The 26,312-nt window shown below is 27.6% G+C and overlaps 4 protein-coding genes across 9 annotated transcripts; 1 reads left to right on the top strand and 3 right to left on the bottom strand.

Moving 5' to 3' along the window:
- Positions 1 to 2,480: 2,480 nt before the first annotated feature.
- On the bottom strand, positions 2,481 to 9,188 carry LOC105837699 (caspase-1). 2 transcript variants are annotated; one of them, XM_012682682.3, is made up of 7 exons: positions 8,985 to 9,188; positions 5,031 to 5,168; positions 4,768 to 4,937; positions 4,099 to 4,355; positions 3,688 to 3,866; positions 3,428 to 3,569; positions 2,481 to 3,081 (listed from the first exon to the last, which is right to left on the bottom strand). In XM_012682682.3, exons 1-7 carry the CDS (start codon positions 9,114 to 9,116, stop codon positions 2,822 to 2,824), a joined length of 1,278 nt encoding a protein of 425 aa, XP_012538136.2. In that variant the 5' UTR covers positions 9,117 to 9,188; the 3' UTR covers positions 2,481 to 2,821. The 2 variants fall into 2 exon arrangements, with proteins under 2 accessions (XP_012538136.2, XP_012538137.2); XM_012682683.3 differs by having other exon boundaries at positions 9,051 to 9,187.
- Positions 9,189 to 10,927: 1,739 nt separating this feature from the next.
- LOC105837700 (caspase-1) lies at positions 10,928 to 16,541 on the bottom strand. 3 transcript variants are annotated; one of them, XM_012682684.3, is made up of 7 exons: positions 16,375 to 16,541; positions 14,775 to 14,900; positions 13,132 to 13,169; positions 12,459 to 12,715; positions 12,035 to 12,213; positions 11,778 to 11,919; positions 10,928 to 11,442 (listed from the first exon to the last, which is right to left on the bottom strand). In XM_012682684.3, exons 2-7 carry the CDS (start codon positions 14,898 to 14,900, stop codon positions 11,177 to 11,179), a joined length of 1,008 nt encoding a protein of 335 aa, XP_012538138.1. In that variant the 5' UTR covers positions 16,375 to 16,541; the 3' UTR covers positions 10,928 to 11,176. The 3 variants fall into 3 exon arrangements, with proteins under 3 accessions (XP_012538138.1, XP_028044514.1, XP_028044516.1); XM_028188713.2 differs by having other exon boundaries at positions 16,429 to 16,538; XM_028188715.1 differs by lacking the exon at positions 16,375 to 16,541 and having other exon boundaries at positions 13,132 to 13,480; positions 14,775 to 14,863.
- A 1,452-nt stretch (positions 16,542 to 17,993) lies between these two features.
- On the bottom strand, positions 17,994 to 19,449 carry LOC118644941. Its single transcript, XM_036284908.1, has 5 exons — positions 19,260 to 19,449; positions 19,066 to 19,148; positions 18,747 to 18,863; positions 18,369 to 18,597; positions 17,994 to 18,294 (listed from the first exon to the last, which is right to left on the bottom strand). The coding sequence occupies exons 3-5, from the start codon at positions 18,795 to 18,797 to the stop codon at positions 18,161 to 18,163; spliced, it is 414 nt and encodes a 137-aa protein (XP_036140801.1). The 5' UTR covers positions 18,798 to 18,863; positions 19,066 to 19,148; positions 19,260 to 19,449; the 3' UTR covers positions 17,994 to 18,160.
- A 2,119-nt stretch (positions 19,450 to 21,568) lies between these two features.
- LOC118644940 lies at positions 21,569 to 26,115 on the top strand. Of its 3 annotated transcripts, none has more exons than XM_036284899.1 (4): positions 21,569 to 22,267; positions 22,496 to 22,675; positions 22,987 to 23,107; positions 23,559 to 26,115. In XM_036284899.1, exons 3-4 carry the CDS (start codon positions 23,024 to 23,026, stop codon positions 26,037 to 26,039), a joined length of 2,565 nt encoding a protein of 854 aa, XP_036140792.1. In that variant the 5' UTR covers positions 21,569 to 22,267; positions 22,496 to 22,675; positions 22,987 to 23,023; the 3' UTR covers positions 26,040 to 26,115. The 3 variants fall into 3 exon arrangements, with proteins under 3 accessions (XP_036140792.1, XP_036140793.1, XP_036140791.1); XM_036284900.1 differs by having other exon boundaries at positions 21,569 to 22,211; XM_036284898.1 differs by having other exon boundaries at positions 21,569 to 22,184.
- Positions 26,116 to 26,312: the final 197 nt, after the last annotated feature.

Consider the following 26,312-nt stretch of genomic DNA (forward strand, 5'->3'; position numbering starts at 1 on the left):
AACAGAGATGAAACAAAAATGCATGAAAAGGGTAGAAAGAGAGAAAAAAAGAGGAGCGGCGCGAAATGAAGTGAGAAAGAGAGAGATATGTTCACGTGCGGGGGCAGCCCCCGTATTGATCTGTTCGCGCAAACTCCTGGTCCTTAGGCTCCCTCCGCGAGCGACCCTCGCCCTCGCTTGTCGCCACCCTCGTCCTGCCCCATTCGCATAGCTTCCGAAAGCATGGTCCAGAGTCCTCTGGAGTTTCGACTGTGATCCCCGGCCGTTGTCTCTGTCGTTTGTTTGAAATCCCAATTGACACTCAACGACATTTCCTTGTCTCGCTCATCTTCGAATACATAATATAGCAAAGTTGACTTCTGAAAGCTGTCCTATCTTTGACATCTTTGACATCTATAACTCCGTTTGTCATTCCGAGAAATATATTAATTCAATAATTACTTTTTTTCTATGTAATCATTTGTAACAATTCCTAGAGGTTTTTTAAAATTTTTATTACTTTATGACAGTCTTGATCTCTTTTGTTTTTCAGAACGGTGATGCATAATTACTAATACAGTTCTTAACCGGAAAAAATTCTCAAAAAATTAAAAAAGAATTTAAAAGAAAAAAGATTAAAAAGGAAAAAAAAAACGATTTTTACTTTTTTTTTACTGTATTCTTCCAGATTTATTTTTTTTAAGATCAGAAAACATATTTTATCTTAAGATATTAAGATATATTATTTCTATCTCCGTTTCTTAAATACTTAAAAATGTTTTAGTTTTAAAATGTGTTTAAATTTTAAATATTAAAATTAAACTGTTTTAAATCTAAAACTTGAAACTCATAGCCAAACATTTTTAAAAGCGGAAATAAAACATTTTAATATCTTAAAATTAAACATTTTTTTAACAGTGATAATGTCATTTTTATTATCTCCTACGTCAATAGTTTTAAAGTTTTTTTTTTCATTATTAAGAGTCTTAATTGTACCGAAAGTCACTAGGAATTAAATCAATATAACTGGTACGATATTAAATCACATCTATTACGCATCGAGTCTCAATCGTCCACAGAATTAATGCGTATTTCACGCGAAGTTTTGCGATAATGTGCTCTTGCAAAGCTAATCAACGCAATTACCAGACCACCTTGAGGATGTATCATGACCCTGCTTCTCGGGTCATAGCTTGACTGAGGGGTTGTCTCATGGCAGAGGGTGCGACCGATGCGTCGCTTGCGTTAACGTCGATATCAGCTTCCACGTTACATTCATCAATAACGTAGCTACAACTTTTGTGCAGCTTTAATTGCAAAAAGACAGATTAAAAAAATATCAACGAAACTTGTTCTGAAATTGTACAAACATATGTTTGTCCTGAATTTACATTTGTTGTTATAGTTAAAATAAACTCTCTGACACTTTTCGAGGATCGAAAATTTATAAATTAGGAATTTACAAAACGATGTTCATTTTTTTTCTATTTACTTAACTTTTATAAGGGTTGAGAGTAATTAGCGTAGGCCATAGCGGTTTTGCGTCAACGACGAGCGCGTTAACGATGTTGCGGTGATTGACGGATGGAGAACAATGTCGCTTTCGTGCGTTGAACAAGTTGTATCGTTTTTGACCATGGCGGTCGACGTTTAATTAAATGTTGGAGGGCGTTGAATGGCCTAAAAGGGTAAGTGTTTAATCAGATAAAGGAAGAAAAAAGACACAAAAGAAAAAAGAAGAAAATGATAGTCGGAATGAGTCAAATAAATATTGCGATATCAGTGCAAATTAGAATTATAAGGAAAAATAATAATTTGTCAAATGGATAACGTGTGCATAGTGATATATATGTTGTATGACTTAGTGAATTGTCAAATATTCATAATTTATTAGATTTTTTTTTTTATGAAAATGAAATATTTCAAAATATATAATTGAATTTACAAGTTATACAATAAATGTATAAAAGATATAATAGATACATTATTTATGGATTATTTATAAATTATTTCTATTTTTCGTAATTTCAATCAGTAACAATTTTAAAAAATTTTTCCTAAACTGGAAAACTATAAAAATTTTAGTATTATTATTGCAATCAAATCTTCAAAAATCTTATGATCCTTGAAGAAGATAATAAAAACTGCCACATAATGTTAATTACATCATTTATAAGCAAAAAAGTATTAATGAACAAGTAATAAAAACTGATTGAATAGCTGTTCTATTGAAGCATAATGTTTCTGTAAGATTTGATAAGAAATGTATAATTAAATTATGAATACATTATTTTTGTAATAAACTAGAGAATTAACTGTTACATTAAACACACAGTTCTACTAACACTTATTCTACTTAATTATTACACATATAATACGTATAATATTTGTGTGTATAATATTGGTATAAAAAAATGTATGTGTGTATATAACTTTTAATGTATATATACAATTAAATATGTAAAAATTATTAATTGTGAATGAAATTTTTTGAACACAACTTAAAATAATGCTTTTGTATATAAAATAAAAACAATATTTTAAAGTACTCAATAGGAACTTAGAATTAGATGTAATATAAAACGCATCAATTATTTCTATCTTAAACATACTTAAGAATATACGAGATACGTATTTAAATATATATAATAAACATATATTATATAAAATGGTATACTTTATAAGTAAAATAAAATCAATATCAGTGAAACGCCTTGTAAAACAGATATCACTATCTGTTTTATAAAGTTTTATAATAGTAATTTTGATATCAATGCTGTCTCTTTGTATCTAGGATTCCAATCGATTAGACGTCATGGCGGATCTAGTAGGCGTCTACTTCTTATTCTTGTTTCTTTGAATTGTTTATTAATTTTGGCGGAAAATAAACGTCTCTAATTAACATTGTTGTTACTGATGGCACCTGCTTCTTATTGTCCAAAATAACGTTATTATGAACAGAGACAAAATTTGTGGCAATCTTTCGCGCTGTCATAGTCAACATAGTCATCAAATTTAACTTTGTTCCGTATTTATCTAAAATGTCGCATAAGGATTGTATATACCACGTGCCTTCTGAGGGATTTCTCCAGGTAAAGAAACCTTGAAATAACAGAAAATTACGTTAACTTATGCGTATTCACTTGTATTACTTTATCAATACCACAAATCTGTTACGTCATTTCACATGCTGCCTTGATTATTTTTTTACACTTATAAAAAGTTTTGTTTTCTTCTTTAGCAAAAAAATCAATCTTACAAATTTAAAATCATCTAAGATTTAATATTACAGAAAATAATAATAAGCTTTAATAATAAATTTAGTAATAAATTTAATAATCAATATAATAAAAATAAATTTTTTAATGCGTTGAAATAACAGTTCAGCAATAACAGTTGTGTACATTGTAGAAAGCATTAAATGTGGAAGTAAGTAATTGGCATTTACCTTTAATCGAGCTATGAGCTATCAGAAAATCTGCATGAGCTGGAATAGCATAAGAAGTTACTGTCGAATCAGTTGCCGTTCTTTTCTGTAACTTGCGAGGCTGAAGTAAAACAGCACTGTCAGCTTCTTCACCTCTGCAGGCCTAAACAAAAAACTAGACTAGGTAAAGGAATTGGATAAAAGAAAGCAGAAATGTGAAATGGGATATATTGATAATTTAAAAATAAAACAAAATTAATTGTTGGAAATAATTGTTTTACCTGCAAGAAGAACAGCTTAGGTTTTCCTGCAAGCGTCACACATTTATCAGCAGTAAAAGGCTTCCAAAGCTGATCGGATTTGTATACGACATCTTTTGCGCTTATCAAATCGTTGTGAATACCATGGGTTAGCGTAATGACGCAAAGGCAATCGTTATCCTTATGATCGAACTGACTCACTGTAACATGCGCAATTGAACATTGAAATTTAATTACACCTCTGCCAATTTTTCTTAGAATTCTTCATATAACCTTCTATAATTTTTTAATATAAATTTCTTTATATAAATGATAAATTGTAGAATATTTCATAATTTCAAAATTTTTTAAAAATTTCTGAGATTTATTATAAAAAGGTATAATATAAAAGACATAAATAAATTATATAAAATGTAATAGATAATATTTTACTTTTTTCTATCTCCATCATAATTTCATTGTACTTCAAATTGTTATGAACTTTAACATCGAATCCGAGATTCCCAAAAGTTATTTTTAGCCTTTTCACGTCAATTGTCGAACCCTCTCGTCTCTCGAATTGGTCATAGTCAAATTCGTCGTGATTGAAGATTATACACTTGCCGCGATTTTTATGATCCATATTATAACAGCTGTCATCCTTTGATACTGGCATAAATGCAGTGAGTATTGAAGATTCATTGACGGGGCTGAACAAAAAATATATGGAAAGAGAAAGTGTAATTGAGAAGATGTTGAAGTTGTTTGTATTATTAATTAAGTTTATTAATTAATTTAAGGAACACTGCTATATCATCTGATAAAAGACACTTTTCTTACATTTACGTTTTTAAAATTTTATTTTTAGCTTTTGTTTAAAAATACTAATCAGAAACAAAGTAGTATGCTAGTGACCTTCTCTTGTTTAATAAGAATTATTTTTTTATACAATTTCAAATTAATATTATTTTAATAATACTGTTATATTTAGTTATTGTTATAATTGTGTAACTATTGTCTCAATTTAATATTATTATCAAAGCCATTGACCGCGCATAATTGAACCGATTCCCGTGTAAGTTAATAACGTTTTACCGAATAGTTATTATCATTGACACTTACCTAACTGGCGTTGCATCAAGTTTAGCATCGACTGTATCCGATTTTTTCTCATTGGATTGGGATGATCTCACAAAACACAAATTATCCGGTCTTGTCTCATTACATTGGGATGATCCCGTAGTACACGGCTCGAGCATATCTATTTCAGTTCTATGTGGCTCCGATGATACCTAAGAAAATTATATACCTTAATTTATTTGAATATGTATGGTAGTATACGTTACAATACATTAGTCTTTGATCATAGTTATAAATTTACATACATAATAATCTGTACTAGATACAGATTTGCTCCGCTGTCGGTGAAAAGCAACAAATCTTTTATAGCCAATAGAATCAATCTCCGAATAGGATCTACCCCTGTGTGGACTAGTAGATGATACATTATCTATATTGTCCATCTGGAAGAGTAAAAATTAATTTATTTTTATATCTGTTTGTTTATTATTAAAAAGTTCTTTTATAATACATTAAATATATATTCAGGAATAGGTAGGTAAATTAATATATATTTTTAAATAAATTAAGTTCAAATTAATGGCTTATGAAATTTATTTAGTCGTGTTAAAAGTTGCATGAACCATGAAATATTAATTCAATTAAAAATTACGTTAAGCTTAATAAACTTAAGTTAATTTTAAAAGCATTATTTTATTAAATTAAAATAAAGTTTTTTAATTGCTCTAAAACAATTATAATATGTATTATTAAATAAATTAAATATTTTACTTATAAATTAAGTTTATGCAAAATAAAAAAGAAATGTTTTGATATGGGAATGTATTATTCTTTATAAAGTTTTATATAGGTAAATTTTTAACTTGGTCTTATTTTTAATCTTTTTGAACGGTGAATATTTAAAGTTCTTTTATAATGCCATAGGACAATAGGAACAAAAAATAAAGAGAAAGAAAGAGATAAAGAGAATCTTTATCTCTCTTTTTCTTTTTATTATTCTCTCTCTCTCTCTCTCTCTCTCTCTCTCTCTCTTTTTGCTCCCTCATTTTTGCACCCAGTGTATACATACATACATACAATGTAAGCCAAGAGGGAATAATAAAAGAGAAAGAGAGAAAGAAAAACTTGCGCAGGAAAACGCAGTAAGCTATTTAGATAATCACAGTCAAGAACTTGAGACATAATTGCGCCTAAGCAGAAGTGAAAACTGTTGATTTTTCTATTGTTTACATTTTACTGCTTAATTTATGTGCCATAACTTTAATTGACTGCTTACTGTGCAAGATCTCTAATTGTTGGAAGGAACTATTTGAATGAAAAATTGTAGAGAAAAACTGCTACTTCTTTCTTCCTCATTTATTTTTGTTTTTTAAATAAAACAACTTTTTGAATTTTATAAATCAATTTTTTGTGTTATTTAAAAAAAGCGTTTAGTTAAACTAAAATCGATGCCTTTATTTTAAGGCTCAATAAATATATTTATCTTTAGTTTTAATGATATTGTAACTAAATCAATTTGACTCTATCTATGATCAATTTCTTAATAACAATATATCTGGGAAATACTAAGATCTGTTTTATCAAACACAAATTGATCATCGACAGGCATTAATATTAATATTGATTAGATCAATTTCCGTTATCTATTTACATATCTCATTGAAACAATCTAAAAAGAAAGCAGCGGACGTGACGAAATCGGGTTAGCGGAAGCTATCGGCAACAAAGCTCACAAGTGTGTTGTAACAAAAAAATCGTAGCATGTTTGAGCTACTAAGTTAGTCATCCATTTGCAGATTAGAGAAAAAAAGTTTCGCCAAGTGATAGTGAAACGAGCGACCTTTATCAATGATTCAGATCATCATTGACACAAGTACCGATACTTAATTAAATTTATACATAGTGACTCACTCTTTTGTTATCTTCTAATAATGGATTTTTTTAAGTTATAATGTAATTTAAAATATAAAGATCGATATAAATTCTTTGTTCGCGCGAAAATATCGAAGAAGTTTTGATGAATTTCATTTGAGTGCAACTTTTGCTTTCTTGTGACGTAAAAGGCGAACAAAGGAAAACGCCGGACAAAGGCAGTGCGTAAGCCTTTATACTTAATAGAAGAAAAGTGCAAAAGGAAGATTTTTCTATTATAAGTGTGCACATAAGTTCGTATTCGTTATCTTTTTTATCTGTTTAAATGAGAGAAAGAAAAATCTAAGATTTTATACCTATTTATTCTTGATGTTACAAGACTCCACAATCTTTATTGATAAAGGATAATACTATTCTCATAAGTACACAGATCTTCAAGAGTCCTAAATATTTGGACATTTTAAAGACATAGATATCTAGGACGTCCTTTGGATAAAATATGAGAAACATCAATTTTACAATAAATTGTAAAATTAAAAACAAATTATTAAATATTGATCATAAAGAGAAACTGATTACAAACGCCAATTGACTCTACAAAAATAGAGTCTATTCTAGACTCTACAAAAGAAACACATATTTTAATAATTAAACACACAATTTCAATGATTTTAAAATATGTTGGACAATTTATGATTTTTTTATTGCTTTCAATAAAATAAATAAAGTAACGACAAGAATGTATAATATTTTGGATAAGTTTCATGATAATAATATAGTGATATTTTTCTGACTTCATCAATTATTATAATTCTACTATAAAGCAATGTGGTAAATTGATAAGCACGCTGTATATATCACAAATAGATAACAAATTACCACAAATATATAATACATTTATCACAACACGAAAAAAACATAGCACATAAGATAAGAAATTCATACTTCAAAAGTCCTAGATTCGAATTTTACAAGAGTGTTAAAAAAAAAAATATATATATATAACGTTAAATAATTCTAAATACATAATCATGTAAAGACAAACTTTATATATGATTATGTATTATTACGAAAAAAACTTTTGTTTCAAATTATAAAAATTTCTTCTCAGAGTATTTTAAAAGGTTGCATATATAGTAATTTTTATTAAGCAGATTACAAAATTTCTTTCGTAAATATTTAAAAAATTTTTATTGTTAATTATAATAATTGACAAGTTGTTTCAAGCTTATCACACATGATCCGTACAGTAACGAGAGTAAGCTATGTCGAGATTTATTTAAAAATAAAAACAAAACAATGATTGAATAAATAAAAATTACAAAATTTTTCTACGCACGCTAAATATGTAGATGAAGAAACACACACACACATATATATACACAGAATCATGAAAAAAAGCATATGTGTAATTCTTCAGATTATTGCTATGCAAATTTAATTGCACAAATTTATGTACATATCTAATAAAAACTATTAGTTAATATATACAGAAAAGCAAAAGTGACTAAGAGTCAGTACCACGTTATCGTAATATTGATTTTTAGTTGAGACAGTATAAATATATAAAACTGTAAAAAATAATAAACTACAAAATTATTTATTGAAACTTTCGATTAATATCAACTATTAAAAATTCAGTAAAAGAGGAAATTTAAATATTATTAAATGTACCAGTGATCTATTGTTTCAAAACTAATGCTTGTATGCGCGATTCTACGCAACATATTTTATCTAAAGAACAAACCTTAAGATGTATATAAAACAGTCTTATGAACGTTTCTAGAAGTTCTGTCTTGTATACATGTATATTAATACAGTACCGTGTATTAATGTTATTTTAAGCAAATTTGGAAGATTGAAAGTAGATTTATAAATATTTCAATTCTACAATTCACTACATTGTCTCTACAATTATCTCTACATTTCACAATATGAATAGCTTTTGTTTACTACAATTTTCATTAACAGAGTTATCTTCCAATTAAATTCATATCGCGTTCGAACAATAGAATACAATATATATATGTATATAAATGGTAAGATTCTTATCAACAATTATATATATATTTGTTGATAAGAATCATAGTTTTTCTAAAAAAATGTAATTTATTGTTTTAAAATCAAAATTAAAAAAGTATAAAGTATAATTCTATGAAACTTCGAGCCCTGTAGACATTTTAATTTCGGTAAAAGAATGTTTATTTGTCTACACGACGGGAAACAATGTGCCAACTGATGCAGTATCAACATTTATCTGGACACTCGAGCTCGGTGTTAAAGTAGCTCCGTGCTTCGCATCTCTGACGTAGGAGAAGTTTATTTTGCCGATTTCAGAAGGAAAATACTTTCCTTCTCTCGCACGAAATATTCGGCTCTTCATTTACCTCGCTTTTCACCTCTACCTCACCGATCACCAACAACCCCATGTCACATGGAGAAGGGATTTGTACCTCGAGATCACTGAGCACCGTCTTCGTGGTTCTCGCGTCGTCATCAGAAGTTCTATCAAAAGACATAGTATCACGTTATTCAGATCGCGTCCGAGAATCGACTGCGAAAGGGTCGATTTCAAATGAATTTCAGATACCATATGATTGTCGAATCTCCTACCAGCGGCGGCCGACCTTATCAGGCCTTATCACGTTCGATCGTTATCGCATCCGTTGTCCGTTGTCGCGAACGGCCAGCAGAAAAATGCGGGTTTATTCGCAAGACCGCAAGGTATCGTGTCACGCAGCAGGATGTTCGTGGTCGCGATGTGTAAATAATCAAAACCTCTCGAAAGATCACTACTGTAAACACGTAGTAGAACTGTCTCATCTGCAATTTATTATAGAGAATTTTTGAAGACAAGTTTTCATTCATATGAGTTTTAAGTGCCGCTACGTATGAATGCGTTTCTTTATTATTTTTATTGATTTTTTTCTATTAACGTTTCTCAGTGATTATTTTTTAATTTTTACTTAGAAAGTACAAAGTCTTAGTGAATTCTTTTTATTCTTAAGACTAAGCTTTTACTCGTTGAACAAAGATATCATAGAAGTAAAAATAATGAAATTTAATTATAACTACACATATAGGACGTTTGATAATTACTTATAAAGCGCTCGTACACAGGCAAAGTGGGCTAAACTGAATAATTCCAGACTATTTTGCAATTTTTGCAATAGTTAATTATAGAAAAATTATTTAATAAAGATTGCCAAAAGACCGCTGAACCCGAAAAAATTTTTCATGTATATATAAACAAGATTGGGAAAGTTAATAGATTTTTTTACTACATTAAGTTAAAGTGGATTATAAATTATTGGATTATAAAATTAATTCAGTTAAGTTAAAAGTTACATGAACTCAGTTCAATAGAAACAACTCAATTAAAGTTACGTTAAGATTAAATTATCTCAAGTTGAAGTAAAGTTAACTTTAAAAAATTGAGCATTATTTATATTAAAATAAAGTCATAATTAAGAAGCCATTTTGTTAGTATATGTGAAAAAATTTGATTTATTTTGTAATATTACTAAGTCTTTTAAAAACATATTTATTTATAATAAAATGTTTATTTGTAAAAAATATTTATTTTTTGCTTTATATTATTATCTTTTTTATTTTATTTTTATATGAGCGCCCAGCAGACAATACTTTAACATCAAAAATTTTATTTACAATCCAATTTTACATTTAAAATGGTATCAAGTTCATTTTCAAATACTCTGTAAAAATAATAATAATATAGTATCTTTATAGGTAAACTTAAGACAATTATTATAAGATTAAATTATTATTGCTGGCCAAAGAGTATTAATAAAAATAGATGTTTGTATAAATATCCATTCTTATTAGGTTGGCGCAAAATATTTAGATACCATTATTTTTTTAGGAAAAATTAAAATGTATGTGTGAGTATAATTTTATTTAAAATAATTGTTATTTAAATAATTAAAAGTTATACCACCTCTCTCTTTCTCTCTTACTTTTGACTATTTTATGACTCTTTACTATTCCTTTCTCTCTTTCTCAATTTGACAATAACATTCTGTTTAGCATACATTACTTACAATTTATTTATACTTATTTATTTTACTCTTCTTTTTAATGTTTTTTCTTGTTCTTTTAAACAATTTCTATTTTTATCTCTCTCTTTCTCGCTCTCTCTCTCTCTCTCTCTCTCTCTCTCTCTCTCTCTCTCTCTCTCTCTCTCTCCCCCTCCTTATTTGCTCACTTTTTTCTTTTATCTATTCCTTTTAATTTAACTTCAAATAAAGTGTTTCTTCTTCTCTTTCTTTTAATAATAAACAATTAACAACTCAAAATAAAACACAAAGTATTGATTTATCTTAAAATATTTATTTTCTTTCAAAAATGAAAATTTTGTGTAATATACTTATTTGATTGTATAATGCAATGCACAGTACATTATTAATAATAATATTAAAATATACACTCCTCTTTTTTTATGCATTTATTTTATTAATTTTTATTAAATACTGAAGTGTTTTATAAAAAAATAGAAACATAAATTACAGTGTCCGACTTTCGACCGTATCGCCTTATTGCAGGCGTTACAAGTAACGCGTTACTTCTCTACTTTTTTTTCTGAATTGTTCATTAATTTTGGCGGGAAATAAACGGATCTAAGTAACATCGTTGTCACTGATGGCATCTGTTTCTTATTGTGTAAATCATTATTGGAATGAAAGGTGACAAATTCTGTGGCGGTCTTTTGCGCTGTCATGGTCAACATAGTCATCAAATCATGATCTTTTGCATGTACATCCAAAATATCGCATAAGGATTGTATATACCACGTGCCTTTTTTGGGATCTCTCCAGGAAAGATAACCTTGAAATAACAGAGAATTTAATTAATTTAGGCATATTAACTTTATTAATTTCTCAATACCTCAATTTGATTACGTTATTTTACAGTAATTTTTTATTTATTATAAAAGTTCACTTTTTGTTCTTTAGCAAAAAAATTAAATCTTACAAATATAGGATTATCTGAGATTAAATTATTACAGAAAATGATAATAAACTTTAGTAATAAATTTAGTAATAAATTTAATAATCGAAATAATAGAAATTGATTTAATGCTTTGAAATTTCAACAGTAACAGTTTGCGTATATTGTAGAAAGCATTAAAGTAAATATGGAAGTAAGTAATTGTTATTTACCTTTAATTGAGCCGTGAGCTATCAGAAAATCTGCATGAGTTGGAATAGTATAAGAAGCTTTTATCGTATCAGATGCCGTTTCTTCCGGGATCTCGCGACACTCGAGTAAAACGGGACCGTCGGCGTCCTCGCCTCTGCAGGCCTAAACAAAAAACCAGATTAGGTAAACGAGTTGGATAAAATAAAGCAAGAATGTGAAATGGTATATATTGATAATTTAGAAATAAAACAAAATTGAGAAATATTAGTTGTTATACTTGAAAAAAGAACAGCTTAGGTTTGCCTGCAAGTGACGTGTATTTATCGGCAGTAAAAGGCTTCCAAAGCTCATCAGATGGGTATACGACATCTCTCGCGCATAACCAATCGTTGCGAGTTCCATGAGTTAGTGTAATGATGCAAAGGCAATCGTTATCCTTATGATCGAGCTGACTTACTGTAACATACACAATTAAATATTAAAATTTAATTACATCTTTGACAATTTTTCTTAGAATTCTTTATATAAACTTTTAGAATTTTTTAATATAAGTTTCTTTATATAAATTATAAATTTTTCAATATTTCACAATTTCTGTATAATTTCATAACTTTTAAAAAAATTTCTGAAATTTTTTATAAAAAGAGATAATATAAAAAATATAATTAAATTATATAAAATGTAATAGATAATATTTTTACCTTTTTCTATCTCTATCATAATTTCATTGTATTTCAAATTGTCATGAACTGTAACATCGAATCCAAGATTCCCAAAAGTTATTTCCAGCCTTTTCACGTCAATTGTCGAACCCTCTCGACTATCGAATCTACCACTGTTAAATTTGTCATGATTGAAGATTATACAATTGCCGCGATTTTTATGATTCATGTTGTAGCAGCTTGCATTCTTTGGTACTGGCATAATTGCATTGCATACTAAAGGTTCATTGAAGGACCTGAAAAAAACATAAGAAAAGAGAAATTGTAATCAAGAAAATGGTAAAGTTGTCTGCATTATTAAATAAGTATATTAATTTAATAATTAAAACTGTTATTCCACCTGATAGAAAACGCATTTCTTACATTTATGTTTTCAAAATTTTATTTCTAGCTTTTGTTTAAAAAATACTAATCAGAAACATAGTGGTATGTTAGTAACATTTCTCTATAACTCGTTTACTAAGAATTATGTTTTCTACACTTTCAAATTAATATTATTTTAATAATACTGTTATATTTAATTATTGTTATAATTGTGTAATTATGTTTCAATTTAATATTATCAAAGCCATTGAATGAGCCTGCATAATTAAACCGATGCTTATGTAAGTTGATAACGCTTTACCAAATAATTATTATCATTGACACTTACCTAACTTTTGTTGCATCGACTACATCCGGCTTTTTCTCCTTGTATTGGAATGATCCCGCATTACACAAATTCAGCGTATTTATTTCATATTTATATAGCTCCAATGATACCTAATGCTAGCGTCACACTATGCGCGATTCGTAATTCGCAATTGGTACTTCGTAATTCGTGGAGATTTGTTCGATGTTTGAGGAGGTTCGTCATTTGCTACTGTAACCTTTCATACTATGCGATTTGCAAAATATGTCATTCGTAATTTGTAATTTGTTCCTTAGTTTGTGCTACTTCGACCAGTTTGAGAAGTATATATATGTTTACTTAACCATATTGTTTGTGTCAAAAATGTCTTCTGGAAGTACAAGAGCACGATTATGTTCATTTGTTTACTTGGTTTCCATTATAGCAGCCACAATATTATAAGAACTACAAATCATCGCGAATGTTGATTCGCGTCCTTTGACGTCGAAAAATCACTGGGCCGAATCAGTGTGAATGATGAATCGCGCATGACGAATCAACGAATTTCCTCTCTACACTATTTACGAACATCAAATAAATCGCGAATTACGAATTACAAATCGCGAATACGCGCATAATGTGACGTTTGCATAAGGAAACAAATGTAATATATTTATTATGTTCGAATAAATTAAAATTCTATATAAAATATTACAAATTAAAACTAGTGGTTTTTAAATAAAAGGTACAAAAAAGCGCCAAGTATACGCGCGCAAAAAAACCCTAAAAAATCTATTTTTGTACAAAATAACTTATATTTGACAGTACAAAATGAGAATTAATTTTTTTCTCTATAAAAATAGGTAATGATACAAACAAAAACTATAAAAAAGGATGTTTGTACAAATTAGAGCATTTACCTTTTTATTATTATTCTTTGGCTGGCATTCATGATTTGGTTTTTCATAAATATTTTATTACAAAAGCTTGAAAATTTTTGTATTAAAGTAAATTATTCGGTTAAGCAGCGTTAAGCTTTTGTAATAAAATATTTGTATGAGTTTAATGAAAAACCAAACTATAAATGCCAGTCAAAGAATAATAAAAAAATAAATATTTTAAATAGTTTGAACAAACATCCATTTTTATAGTTATAGGTGCATTTTTCTCATATCATTACTTTTGAAGAGAAAAAACTTAATACTCTTATTTGTATACAAATAATTATAATTAAATAATTAGATAATTAGATAATTACAAATATAATTAGATAAGTGTAAAAAATTATTTAAATTTAATTAAACATGTTCTACATCAGTCTTAATATATGTATAAAGAATATCAATTTCAATTTGTTATATCTTATATATAATTTTAATTTATTTGAATAGAGTAGTTAAAAGTGCGTTAAAATATATTACAATAGCCTTCGATCGTAGCTGTAAGCTTACGTTCATAATAATCTATATTCCACGTAGCAAAAGTAGAAGATACAACTGTATGCGACTAATAGTTTGATAATTCTTCATGCATAGTAAATTAAATAAAGACGCTATCTATTTTTAGCTACATTTGTGTTCTACAAAATTATTTAATTCTTGAACGATAAATTCATCAACAAATTCCTGCAAAAAGCATTCTTACATATCTTCTACTTTTGCTATCTGAGAATATAATTTTGCTACCTCGGTATTAGATACAGATTTCTTCAACTGCAGGTAAGTAGCAGTGAATTCTATACAGGTTGAAGCTATATTACTCTGGTGCCTACTAGTATTAGTAGATGATCCTGCATTATGTGTATTGCCCATCTGGAAGAGTAAAAATTAATTTATTTTTTTATCTGTTAATTTATTATTAACAAGTTCCCTTATAACACATTAGATAAATATTCAGGACTAGGTAAGTTAATATATTTTTGAAGGTAAATTAAATTTGAATTAATGATTTGTAAAACTAATTTAGTTATATTAACCCTCCGCAGGCAATCTGAGTCTTTTATGGCACAGGCCTGTTTTATAGTACGTGCAACCTGCAACACGTGCGTGAGTCATGCAGACCTCAACATTTCGCAAAATGGATCAAAACAGTTGATAAGAACGTTCAATGCAAACAATGAGATTCGATTAACCACATCAGAAATTGGGTAATTTAAAATAAAATATTCTAATTGATGGATACAAGAGAAAAACTTTAGCAGCAATCGTCTATGAATGGTTTTGGGCAATATTGACGTTGACAATTGGAACGCTCCGCGAACAATAACGCTGCATAAAATGTCTTATTTAAAAATAGTGTTTCGCATTCACGAGATTTTATCGTGAATTCTGCTTTGCAATAATCTCGGATTGGATCGTGGCCAATACTTTTCAGTGCGATGTTGAGAATAGAATCATGAAATCTTGTATGCCTCTGAATCCGAATAACAATTAGCAGAAGTTTTCGCATTAAAAAAGGTTCGCATTAAAACAGATTTACTTCTGCTAATTGTTATTGGATTCAGAGGCATACAAGATTTCATAATTCTATTTTCAATATCGCATTAAAAAGTATTGGCCACGATTCAATTGAGAAAAGATATTCAATTGAATATCCTTTGAATATCTTCTGAATTCTTCTGAATTCTGCTTTTTGACAAAATGTCAATATTTTTTTATTCTTTTTTAATCCGACGTTTTATGCAGGGCTTATTTCTTAAAAGTAAAGATCAAATCAGCAATAGATAATGCGAACTTGAACGCTCATATCTTGAAATACTGAGAAAAGTATCTGGTAAGATTAACTAGAATTCTGGTAAATAATCGTGTAACCAGGATTCTGATTAATCTCACCAGATATTTCTAAGTAAGATAAAGATAAGAAGACAGTACATCTACATAAATTATAGGATTCTTATAAATAATTTTATATATAAATATTGATAAGAATTATACAGTTTTTCTAAGAGAAATGTTATTTATTATTTTAAAATGAGAATTAAAAGAGTATAAAGTATAATCCTATAGCATTTCGAGCCCCATAGATATTTTGATTTCGGTAGAAAAATGTTTATTTGTCTACACGACACCAAACTATGCTACAACTAATGCAATATAAAAATTTCAATATGCAATATAAAAAATCATACATGCAATATAAAAAATCGGGACACTCGAACTCGGTGTCAAAGTAGCTCTGTGTCTTGACATCTCTGATATAGAAGAAATTTATTTTACCGATTTCAGGAAAAAATACCTCCATTCTTTCGCGCGAAATTTTCGGCTCTCCATTCATCTTGCTTTTTACCTTTAGCTCGCCGATCGCCGACGACTTTACGTCACACGGAGAAGGGATTCGTACCTCGAGATCACTGAGCACCGTCTTCGTCGTTCTCGCGTCGTCGTCAGAAGTTCTATCAGAAGACAAGGTACGAATACGTTCAGATTGCGTCCGAGGATCAAATGAATTTCAGATATATACGAATGTCGAATCTCCTGCTATTGGCAGTCGACTTATCAGGCCTTATCATGATAGATATCGCATCCGGTGTCCGTTGTGCAATCAAGCGGTAATTTTAGGTAAAAATAAAAAGCAAACAGAAAATCAAACAATTTTTTAACTAATATGAGTATTATGCTCAAATCAAAGAAATTTCATCGAGGAAATTTTACCAAGAAAAATATTTATTTTTTGCTTTATATTGTTATTTTCTTAATTTTATTCTTATATGAGCGCTCACCAGCTAATACTTCATCAAAAACTCTATTTACAATTAGATTTTATATTTAAAATTGTCTTAAGTTTATCTTCAAATACTCTGTAAACAAAATAATAATATTGTATCTTTATAAATAAACTTAAGACAATTATATTATAAGATCAAATTAAGAATGCTAGCTAAAGAGTATTAATAAAAATAGATGTTTAAATTAATATCCATTCTTATTAGGTTGGCGCAAAATATTTAGATAGTATTATTTTTATAGAGAAAATTAATATGTATGTGTGAATATAATTTTATTTAAAATAATTGTTATTTAAACAATTAAAAAGTTATATCATTTTGTGGTTGGAATAGGAAGAATTGAACAATGTTAAGAGTTTTATGTTTCAAAGAAAAATACATCTCTTTGTAATTGGTGGGACATAAAATTTCATATATTTTTTTACATATCACTTACATTAAATTAGATTAAAGTTTTATATTTGATTTAATAATATTATATTAATAATATGATATTATAATATTTTTTTTACACGCACACTTAGCGCCTTTTTAAATTCCAGTATATCGTAAATATGAAATTTAAACTACAAAAACCCGAGCAAAAATGAAAGAGATGTTATTGTATATACGTAGATCAAATTAGATATAAAATACAGATATTATTAGATCTCCATTTTGACCTGATCAAATGAGATCTAATAAGATTTTCTTATATCTAGATATATATACTTCTATCTTAGATCTAGAGAAAAATTAATTTGATCTAATCAGATATAAAAAAATTATAATAACCATCTTCAGCAAAGAATGTAGCAGTGAAACTGTTGTAAAATTCTCCAACATGATTGGTTCTCGCCTTTAGTTTCTGTTTGATCTAAATGTATAAACCAATCATATAAATTTTATATTATATAAAAGAACTTTACAATAGTTCCACAGCTACATTCTCTGCTGAACGCAGCCATTAAATAATTAAAAAGTTTCTCAAGAGATCTTGATTTTAACTTAATTTGCATTAATTTAAACAAATTGTGAGTGTATATATATGTTGCATAATATAGTATTATATTTGTTTGTATGTTTATTTTTTTTAAACATTGTTATAAGACAATATAAGATCGAGATATATAATAATATATAATAAAATATAGTTTGTTAATAATTGTTTGCATACAATAATGGTAAAATGTAAAACATGTTTTAAATGCAATTTTATAAATTTTTATTTTACAAACAATTATCGTACAATTAAAAAAAATATATTTCAAATATTGTACATGCAAATGCAGTAAAATATTGCACGATAATTACATAAAAAATTATTTATTTAAATTATCAAAATAAACATAAAACAAAAATAGTAAATTAGTCCTGCTCTCTTACAAGAGCTTGTTTTAACTCCAACTTTAACCGTCCGATTTGTTGAGTCATGCTACGCTCTATGACTCGTCTATCTGGCACGTTCCAATTTTTGGATTCACCCATTAATATTGCGTAATCTATAAAAAAGTAAAATCAAATACAAAAAGTGGAAAAATACATTTTATATTGTTAATTTAAAATAATTACTAACCAATAATTGCATCTTTTGCTCTTACGTCAAGACCCTCAATCTCTTCGTTTTGTCTCTCTTTGCCTTGTGCTCTGGGTGGTTGACCACTGAGAGTACATTTTAGTAGTTTTTCCTTTTTAAACACACCCACAATCAATCGTCGAGCAAGATGTGTCACTGCTTTAGAATTTCCTAAAGCTGACATCAAAATTTTTTTTCGACAGTAAACGTCGTTTATAAGTAGTACCATCTGAAAAAAATATTTATATATTAAAAAAATTATTCCTAATCGCTTGTACAATACTACATAATTGAAAAACAAGTGCACACATGTTAATTGTATTCCTTAATTATTGTACAAAAATTAATGCACAAGAATTAATAATAAACAGTTTTTACCGGTTCATGGGGCCAATATTTTCCATAAAGCTGATCAGGTTTAGTTAACATTTTTGCAGCAGCAATAACAGGGTCATAAATCTCTTCACAGTCATCGTTATTACGTGAATACTGAACCTGAAATATAATTACTAAATAACTTAATATATTTAAAAAATAAGTATAAATAAAAAAATATTTAATTTTAAAATCAACATTACTTTGTCATTTTCTCATTGAATACTTAATTAACATTTATCCACAATAAAAAAACAATGCATTAAGAAAAAAATTTACTTATATATATTTTTATCATTTTTATTTAAAATTGATTTTTTACCTCCTGTTTTTCATTTTCCGATAATCTTTCTTCTTCCGATGAAGTACTATTTTCGTTTGAAATTAGTCTCAAATTATCTCGACCTATTAATTAAAGCAAAAATAATCATTAATTTAATAACAATAACAATAATTAATAACAATAAAATAATTAAAACACAAAAATAATTAAAAGTATGTAATTAAAATACTTACAATTAATTTTTCGAATACTTGATTTGTTTGGTAATTGTTTATCTGCAGTCACATTTTTGTCATGGAATTCTAATGAATTGTTATTAATGATTTTTAATGCCTTATTATCTCGTTGCTTATTACATGAGTAATCCTGAAATATAGTTACTATGTACCTTAGTATATTTAAAAAGTAAATATAGATAAAAAATTAATAATCTAGTTTTAAAATCAACATTACTGTCATTTTTCTCATTAATACTTAATTAACACCTATCCACGATAAAAAAAACACACACACAATGCATTCAAGAAAAATTTACTTATATATTTTTATTATTTTCATTTAAAATGAATTTTTTATTTTCCGATAAGCTTTCTTCTTCTGATGAAGTGCTATTTTCGTTTGATTTTTCATTGCCTTGATGGAATCTTGATTTTTTAGTTAAACTTAATTGTATTAAATCTTGTTTCAAATTATTTCGACCTATTAATTAAAGCAAAAATAATCATTAATTTAATAACAATAGAATAATTAAAACAAAAAAATAATTAAGTATGTAATTAAAATACTTACAATTAATTTCTTGAATACTTGATTTGTTTGGTAATTGTTTATCTGTAGTCACATTTTTGTCAAAGGATTCCAACGAATTGTTATTAATGATTTTTAAAGCATTAATATCTCGTTGCTTATTACATGAATAATCCTGAAATATAGTTACTAAGTATCTTAGTATAAAAATAAATAGTTAAAAAATAAATATAAATAAAAAATTTATCTAGTTTTAAAATAAACATTACTGTCATTTTTCTTATTAAATACTTAATTAACATCTATCCATTAAAAAAATAATGCGTTCAAGAAAAATTTACTGATATATTTTTATCATTTTTATTTAAAATAGATTTTTTATCTTCTGTTTTTTATTTTTCAATAAGCTTTCTTCTTCTGATGAAGTAGAAGAACAATTTTGTAAACAATGTTCTTTCATTAAGCATTGATTTTCTTTCATCAACTTTGATACGGATTGTTGAGAGTGTTTACTTTCTTTTGGTTTATTCCAATTTTTGGCCTTTTAAAAAAAAAGAGATCAATACCCAGGAAAAAATCTTATCCAAATAGATCAAATTATATAAGAGGATCAAATTACAGATCAAATTATATTAGAGCAGATCTAATTTTACAAATTAATTAATAAAATTCCCAGGTAGCACGATTAGATAGATACAACTGTATGCGAATAATATGTGATACAATTCTTCATGCATAGTGAATTAAATAAAGACGCTATTTATTTTTCGCTACATTTGTGCCCTACAAAATTATTTTAATTCTTGCACGATGAATTTATCAACAAATATCTGCCAAAAGCATTCTACATGCGTCCTAGTAGGATGCGTGTAGGAATGTTTTGGCAGGCTTCTAGAGTAACATTCAATCTTCTATTGTTGATTACGACTTGCTGGCATTGGAAAACTTAGGGAGAATAATTGTAGCTTTTTCAACCTTTCTCCTACCGTATTCGCTACAATTACTCTCCCTAAGTTTCCCAATGCCAGCAAGTCGTAATCAACAATAAAAGATTAAATGTTACTCTAGCTCTAGATGTCTGCCAAAACATTCCTATATACGTGCATCCTACTAGGACAAATGTAGAATGCTTTTGGCAGACATTTGTTAATAAATTCATTGTGCAAAAATTAAAATAATTTTGTAGAACACAAATGTAGCGTCTTTATTTAATTCACTCATATAGTTGTATCTGTCCACTCGTGCTACCTGGGATTAGATCTGCTCTAATGTAATTTAATCTATAATTTGATCCTTGATATAAACATTTTTCCCCGGATTAAAGAGTACATAAAATTTGATTTTTTTAACCTGATGTGAGAGAGAGAGAGAGAGAGAGAGAGAGAGAGAGAATAGATTTTATAATTAATTATGTAACTTACATTCCTTTTTAGTTTCCTTTTATTTGGCAACTTTTCTTGAGTAGTGTTGGATCCATTTGGGGAATAAATTTTTGGCTTTTTACGTATTCTTGTCTCTGATAAAATTATGTCACTTTTCGTCTTATTTATCATTTTTTTGGCTCCCAATTTTTTTACTTCTTCTCTTAAAATCGTTATATTGTCTGAAATTATTATACAATATAATAATATATAATAAAAATGTTTTTTTATAGAAAAAAAGATAAAACTTTTGGACAAATTAGTATAATTGTTTTAATATAACTATAAATAGTAAATCATATTACTCTAGTTTGGTTAGAGTATAAAAAATAAAAGTAATAAAAATGATATAATTATATATTTTATTGGCTTACCAGAGTGCATAATTATTCTTCCTTTGTATAATTTCTTTTGATAAACAAATTGTACTATATTTCCAATTTGTACACTTTCATCGTCACAAATTATTTCGTGATCCTCTACAATGCACAAAGAGGCATCATCGTCACACTCAATTAGATACATTTTCACAGCACTGATTGAAATGTTCACTTTTCAACAAAACACGTAAATAAAAACTGATTGTAAGACTGATCAGACACGTAATACAATTCGTAAAAAGGAAAATAAAGCACACAGGCACGTGCCGGATTAATTCTGATGCCTCGAGTACATCCAAGTGATCCAAGTAGAATACGTTGGAATACTCACACGACGATGCATTCTGTGTCCATGTGCACTAAGCATATGTGTAGCGTACATGAACATGGCCAATAGCGCGCTTTAAGGTGCATTCGAGGAGAACGTTATTAACGTTATTAACGCTATCAGCATGAACGCACCCTTAATCGTTTAGTTGTTTATGTTTATACACTGCGCCAGATCTGACAGTTTTGTTATTGCTAGAAAGGTTACTTGTTTTTTTATATGAGAAACAATAAAGAACAAAATTATACTTAACACGTGAATCTAAGACCAGATATACAATAGGTATTGTAATTAAACCTTAAGAAATTGGTAATCATAATTGAACATGAAAAGAATAATGATTTGGTAATTTATGTAACATGCATGTATGTACACTATATACAGATTTTTCGTATTAGTAGAAAATATTGAAATGCAGTTTTGATTATTGTCGGATTATCTACCGTTTGTCAGTTTATAGAGTATAACCTAAAAATTTTTACAATAAAAATTACCTATATATAGTGCGTTTTATTTTTACCAACATAAATTGTAAGATAACATTAAGCAATAACTTAATTTTATAATTTTTATAATTCTAATTTTTTTTACAGTTTTCATGAACAATAGGAGAATATCATTTCTACTTATGTTGATCTCAGGCGTTATATATGTATACCAGTAAGATCCTATAAAATAAAATATAATAATTAAAAAACTTGTAGAGGTGTATCGATTCCAAAAATCACAGGCAAAATAAGCGGAAAGCAGATATTAAATGAAAATTATAATAGGTATGTGACAAATCATGACGAGAGGTCATAGTAGAAAAAACAATAGTGAAATAATAAAACCACAAACAGTAGCTTATTGAATTATATATCTCAGGAATCTTGAGCAAAAAAGTGCTTATTTGTATAAATTAAATATTCTGGTAAATAGATATTAAATTATTTGTTGTTTTATCAAATCTGGACTAAAAAATATTTCTCAGGTCATATCATATTCTTTAATACTGTATAATATTATATAATATTCTTTTACATTACTAACAGTCTTTTTAGGTAAACATTTCAAATTTTTTGCTAACATTTTTTTATTATAGGAAATACAAATTAAAATAAAATATTAAAGCAAGTGGAATGTCATTCGTAAATGATATGGAACATGAAAATTTTGTTATGAAAAGAAAGTATAATATTTGGAGAAATAATCCATATATACCAGTATGTATTTTAGGATGATTCGAATAAAAGTAATCCATATTTTGATCATTCTCAATTTGTTGATTGAGCTACAATTTTTTGTAGACCTTTCTTTTTTCATGTACAACAAATGTGCTGAATTACACATTCTAAGTGCAAGGAGCATTTTTAAGGCTTGTGTTATAAAAGAATTGATAATTAAAAAATCACAAATCGTAGAAACTTGTAAATCACATTTTTTAATATGTAAATAAAAGAAGATCCATAAAAAATATGTTTTAATATGTGATTCATGAATAAAGGAAGATCCATAAAAAATAATAACTTAATTTGTTAACAAACGATCAAGATAGTAATAATCAAAATATAGGCTACTTTTAAGTGATTCAGCTCTATACTATCGTGTAATAAATATCGATAAGCGTGCTGTGTATTTTTATATATTAATAGCTTTTTATTTTATGTCTGTCAGATTCCTTTAAGAAATTTACAACGGTGGAAGAGAACATCTGATATTGACAAACCTGGTTGTAGCACGATACCAATTACAGCTTTGTATGAAAATGAATATGACTGTTGTACTAGGAATAATGAATTAAATACTTTAGACTCAGAAAATCGAGATTATAACTACACTGATAAATGTGAAGCTAATAACAGCTTACAAAATAACAACAATGGTTTAAATTTAAAAAATGATAATAAAGATAACGAAAATCATGAATTGAACAACAGTGACAATTTTGAAAGAAATTTCGACGGCAGAGATAATAATAATACCGAGAATAATATTAATAATATACAAATGATTGACAACTTGTTGTATAAGAATAGTGAAATTACTGTATCTCAAAGTGTTCTAATTATTATGAATTTATATATTCATAATAAATTAACAAAGGCTGCTTTAACAGCTATTTTAAAAGCGTTACAATTAGTTCTTCCGAAACCTAATAACATGCCAAAAACGCAATTTCATTTGTTTCAATTTGTTCGAAATTTAACAACAACATGTACTATAATTAAACACTATTACTGTAGACAATGTTTATTTTATAATGGAAGCGATAGTTCAATGACAGTATGTCCATCTTGTTCGAGCATAGAAAGTATGTGGCATTTTTATGAATTTGATTTAGTAGATATTATAAGATATATGTTTGAAGTAAGAAACCTCGCTGATAAATTACATGTTCCATTTAGCGACAACAATTTAATATTCGATATAACCGATGGATCCGAATATATCAGAGTCAATTCAAGACGTAATAAACAACAATATGATTTGACATTAATATTAAATACTGATGGCCTTTCCCTCGTTAAAAGTGCTAAAAGTCATTGCTGGCCATTGATGTTTACAATTGCTGAGCTGCCAGAACATCTAAGAGAATCATTTATTGTTATTGTAGGTCTTTGGTACGACACAAATTCCAAACCATTAATGAACACTTTTTTACAGCCTTTTTGCAAAAAGCTTAATGAATGTTTTCATAATGGTATTTCGTGGATTCATCCTACAACTAAAAAAGTTTACACTTCTAAAATTGTGGCCCCATTAATAATTGCAGATGCACCAGCAAGAGCTCAAATACAGAATATCCTTTCTTTCAATGGCAAATTTGGTTGTAATATCTGTGAAATTAAAACAAAACAATGCAGAACAATTGCAGGAAAAAAAATTATTCGCGTATATGCTTTTCAAGAAGAACCAAGTAAATTGAGATCTGGAAAAAGAATGAAAAAACAAGCTAGAATAGCCATAACAAAAGAAGTACACCATGTTAAGGGAGTAAAAGGAAACTCTGTTATTTCGACTTTGCCTCTTCTGGATTTAGGCACATGTGTTATGCCTGAATACATGCATTCTATTCTCCTTGGAACAGTAAAGCAGTTATTTAATCTTTGGTTCTTTAAAAGGGGTACGTGGAATATTAAGGAATATGTTGAAGAAATTGATAATTTTCTTTTGAATATTCGACCTCCTTATTTTTTTAATAGAATGCCAAGAAGTGTAAAATTACATGCATTTTTTAAAGCATCTGAATATTATAATTGGATTTTATATTACTCAATCCCAACAATTGTAAATTGTTTGCCAAATAAGTATTTCCAGCATTGGCTTTTATTGGTAATATCTTTATTCAATTTATTGCAAAAACCTATTCGTATTTATCCCGAATTAGAGCAAACAGAAATTTTATTAAAATTGTTTGTGAGAGATATTGGAAAATTATATGGTGATGGAGAATATTCTTACAATGTGCACCAACTTTTGCATATTGTATTATGTGTAAAACGATGGGGTCCATTATGGGCCACATCTGTTTTCCCTTTCGAAAATTATAATAACTTCCTTGCTAATTGTATTCATGGTTCTCAAAATCTTGGCCAAGAAATGATTAATAATCTCACTTTAGTTCAAGGCTTACAAGTTTTACAAAGTCAATATGGACATAATGAAGATACTTTTAATAATAAATTTCAAATAAAAACATATGCACTACTTGGAAAATCTAAAGAAGTAAAAGACATAGATGACATTGAAATCAGATTAATTGAATCAAAAAATCTGCAGTTAAAAAATTTATGTTTCTATGCTCGAGCAAAAATTAATAACGAAATGTATACTTCACAAATCTACAAGGCTACAAAAACGAATAGTTACACAGTTCAAGTTATTATTAATGATAACCAAACTTTATACGGGTCTATTCGATTCTTCTTTGAGATTGAAAATAATTTGTATTTTATTTTGCAGTATTTTACCGTAGAACATACTAAAATGTTCGTTCATTTTGAAACTAATACAATTGTTAAACATATTGTACCTGTCAAGGAAGAAAATCAATTTATATTACTAAAAGTAAATGATTTGATTAGAATATGTCATGTTATAAGAGTTGGAAGTTATATATGTAAACGTCCAAATACTATGAAAAAAGTTATGTAAATATTATTAAGTTGTATTATAAGTAAAAATATTATCAGATTTTTTAAAATAAAGTTTAATTTACATTGCTTATTAATTCATTAAATTTTTTCTTTTTGTTACAATTAAGAAAACTGAAAAAAGATGTCAATAATTATGATAAGTCAGTTATAAAATTATAAAAAGATCTTTTCAGACTTACATATTACATATACTACAACTCATATTTTATTTTAAATTAACACACTTATATGTATAGATGAAATTTATATTTAAATATTAAATAAAATTTAT

This window comes from Monomorium pharaonis, chromosome 3 (assembly GCF_013373865.1).
Source record: "Monomorium pharaonis isolate MP-MQ-018 chromosome 3, ASM1337386v2, whole genome shotgun sequence".
Classification (NCBI taxonomy): Eukaryota; Metazoa; Arthropoda; class Insecta; order Hymenoptera; family Formicidae; genus Monomorium; species Monomorium pharaonis.

Bases quoted from the DNA above. Each gene is read 5' to 3' on its own strand.
- LOC105837700 (XM_012682684.3), bottom strand. From the start codon at position 14,900: ATGGGCAATACACATAATGCAGGATCATCTACTAATACTAGTAGGCAC. The intron at 12,716-13,131 runs GTAAGTGTCAAT...TGTTTTTTTCAG, and splicing joins GTCGATGCAACAAAAGTTAG to GTCCTTCAATGAACCTTTAG. The intron at 11,443-11,777 runs GTAAATAACAAT...TGTTATTTCAAG, and splicing joins AGCTCACGGCTCAATTAAAG to GTTATCTTTCCTGGAGAGAT.
- LOC105837699 (XM_012682682.3), bottom strand. From the start codon at position 9,116: ATGTCTTTTGATAGAACTTCTGATGACGACGCGAGAACCACGAAGACG. The intron at 4,938-5,030 runs GTATGTAAATTT...TAATTTTCTTAG, and splicing joins TATCTAGTACAGATTATTAT to GTATCATCGGAGCCACATAG. The intron at 3,570-3,687 runs GTAAAACAATTA...TTTTTTGTTTAG, and splicing joins CTAAGCTGTTCTTCTTGCAG to GCCTGCAGAGGTGAAGAAGC.
- LOC118644941 (XM_036284908.1), bottom strand. From the start codon at position 18,797: ATGTTAACTAAACCTGATCAGCTTTATGGAAAATATTGGCCCCATGAA. The intron at 18,598-18,746 runs GTAAAAACTGTT...TATTTTTTTCAG, and splicing joins AATATTGGCCCCATGAACCG to ATGGTACTACTTATAAACGA. The intron at 18,295-18,368 runs GTTAGTAATTAT...ACTTTTTTATAG, and splicing joins AGCAAAAGATGCAATTATTG to ATTACGCAATATTAATGGGT.
- LOC118644940 (XM_036284899.1), top strand. From the start codon at position 23,024: ATGTCATTCGTAAATGATATGGAACATGAAAATTTTGTTATGAAAAGA. The intron at 23,108-23,558 runs GTATGTATTTTA...TATGTCTGTCAG, and splicing joins GAAATAATCCATATATACCA to ATTCCTTTAAGAAATTTACA.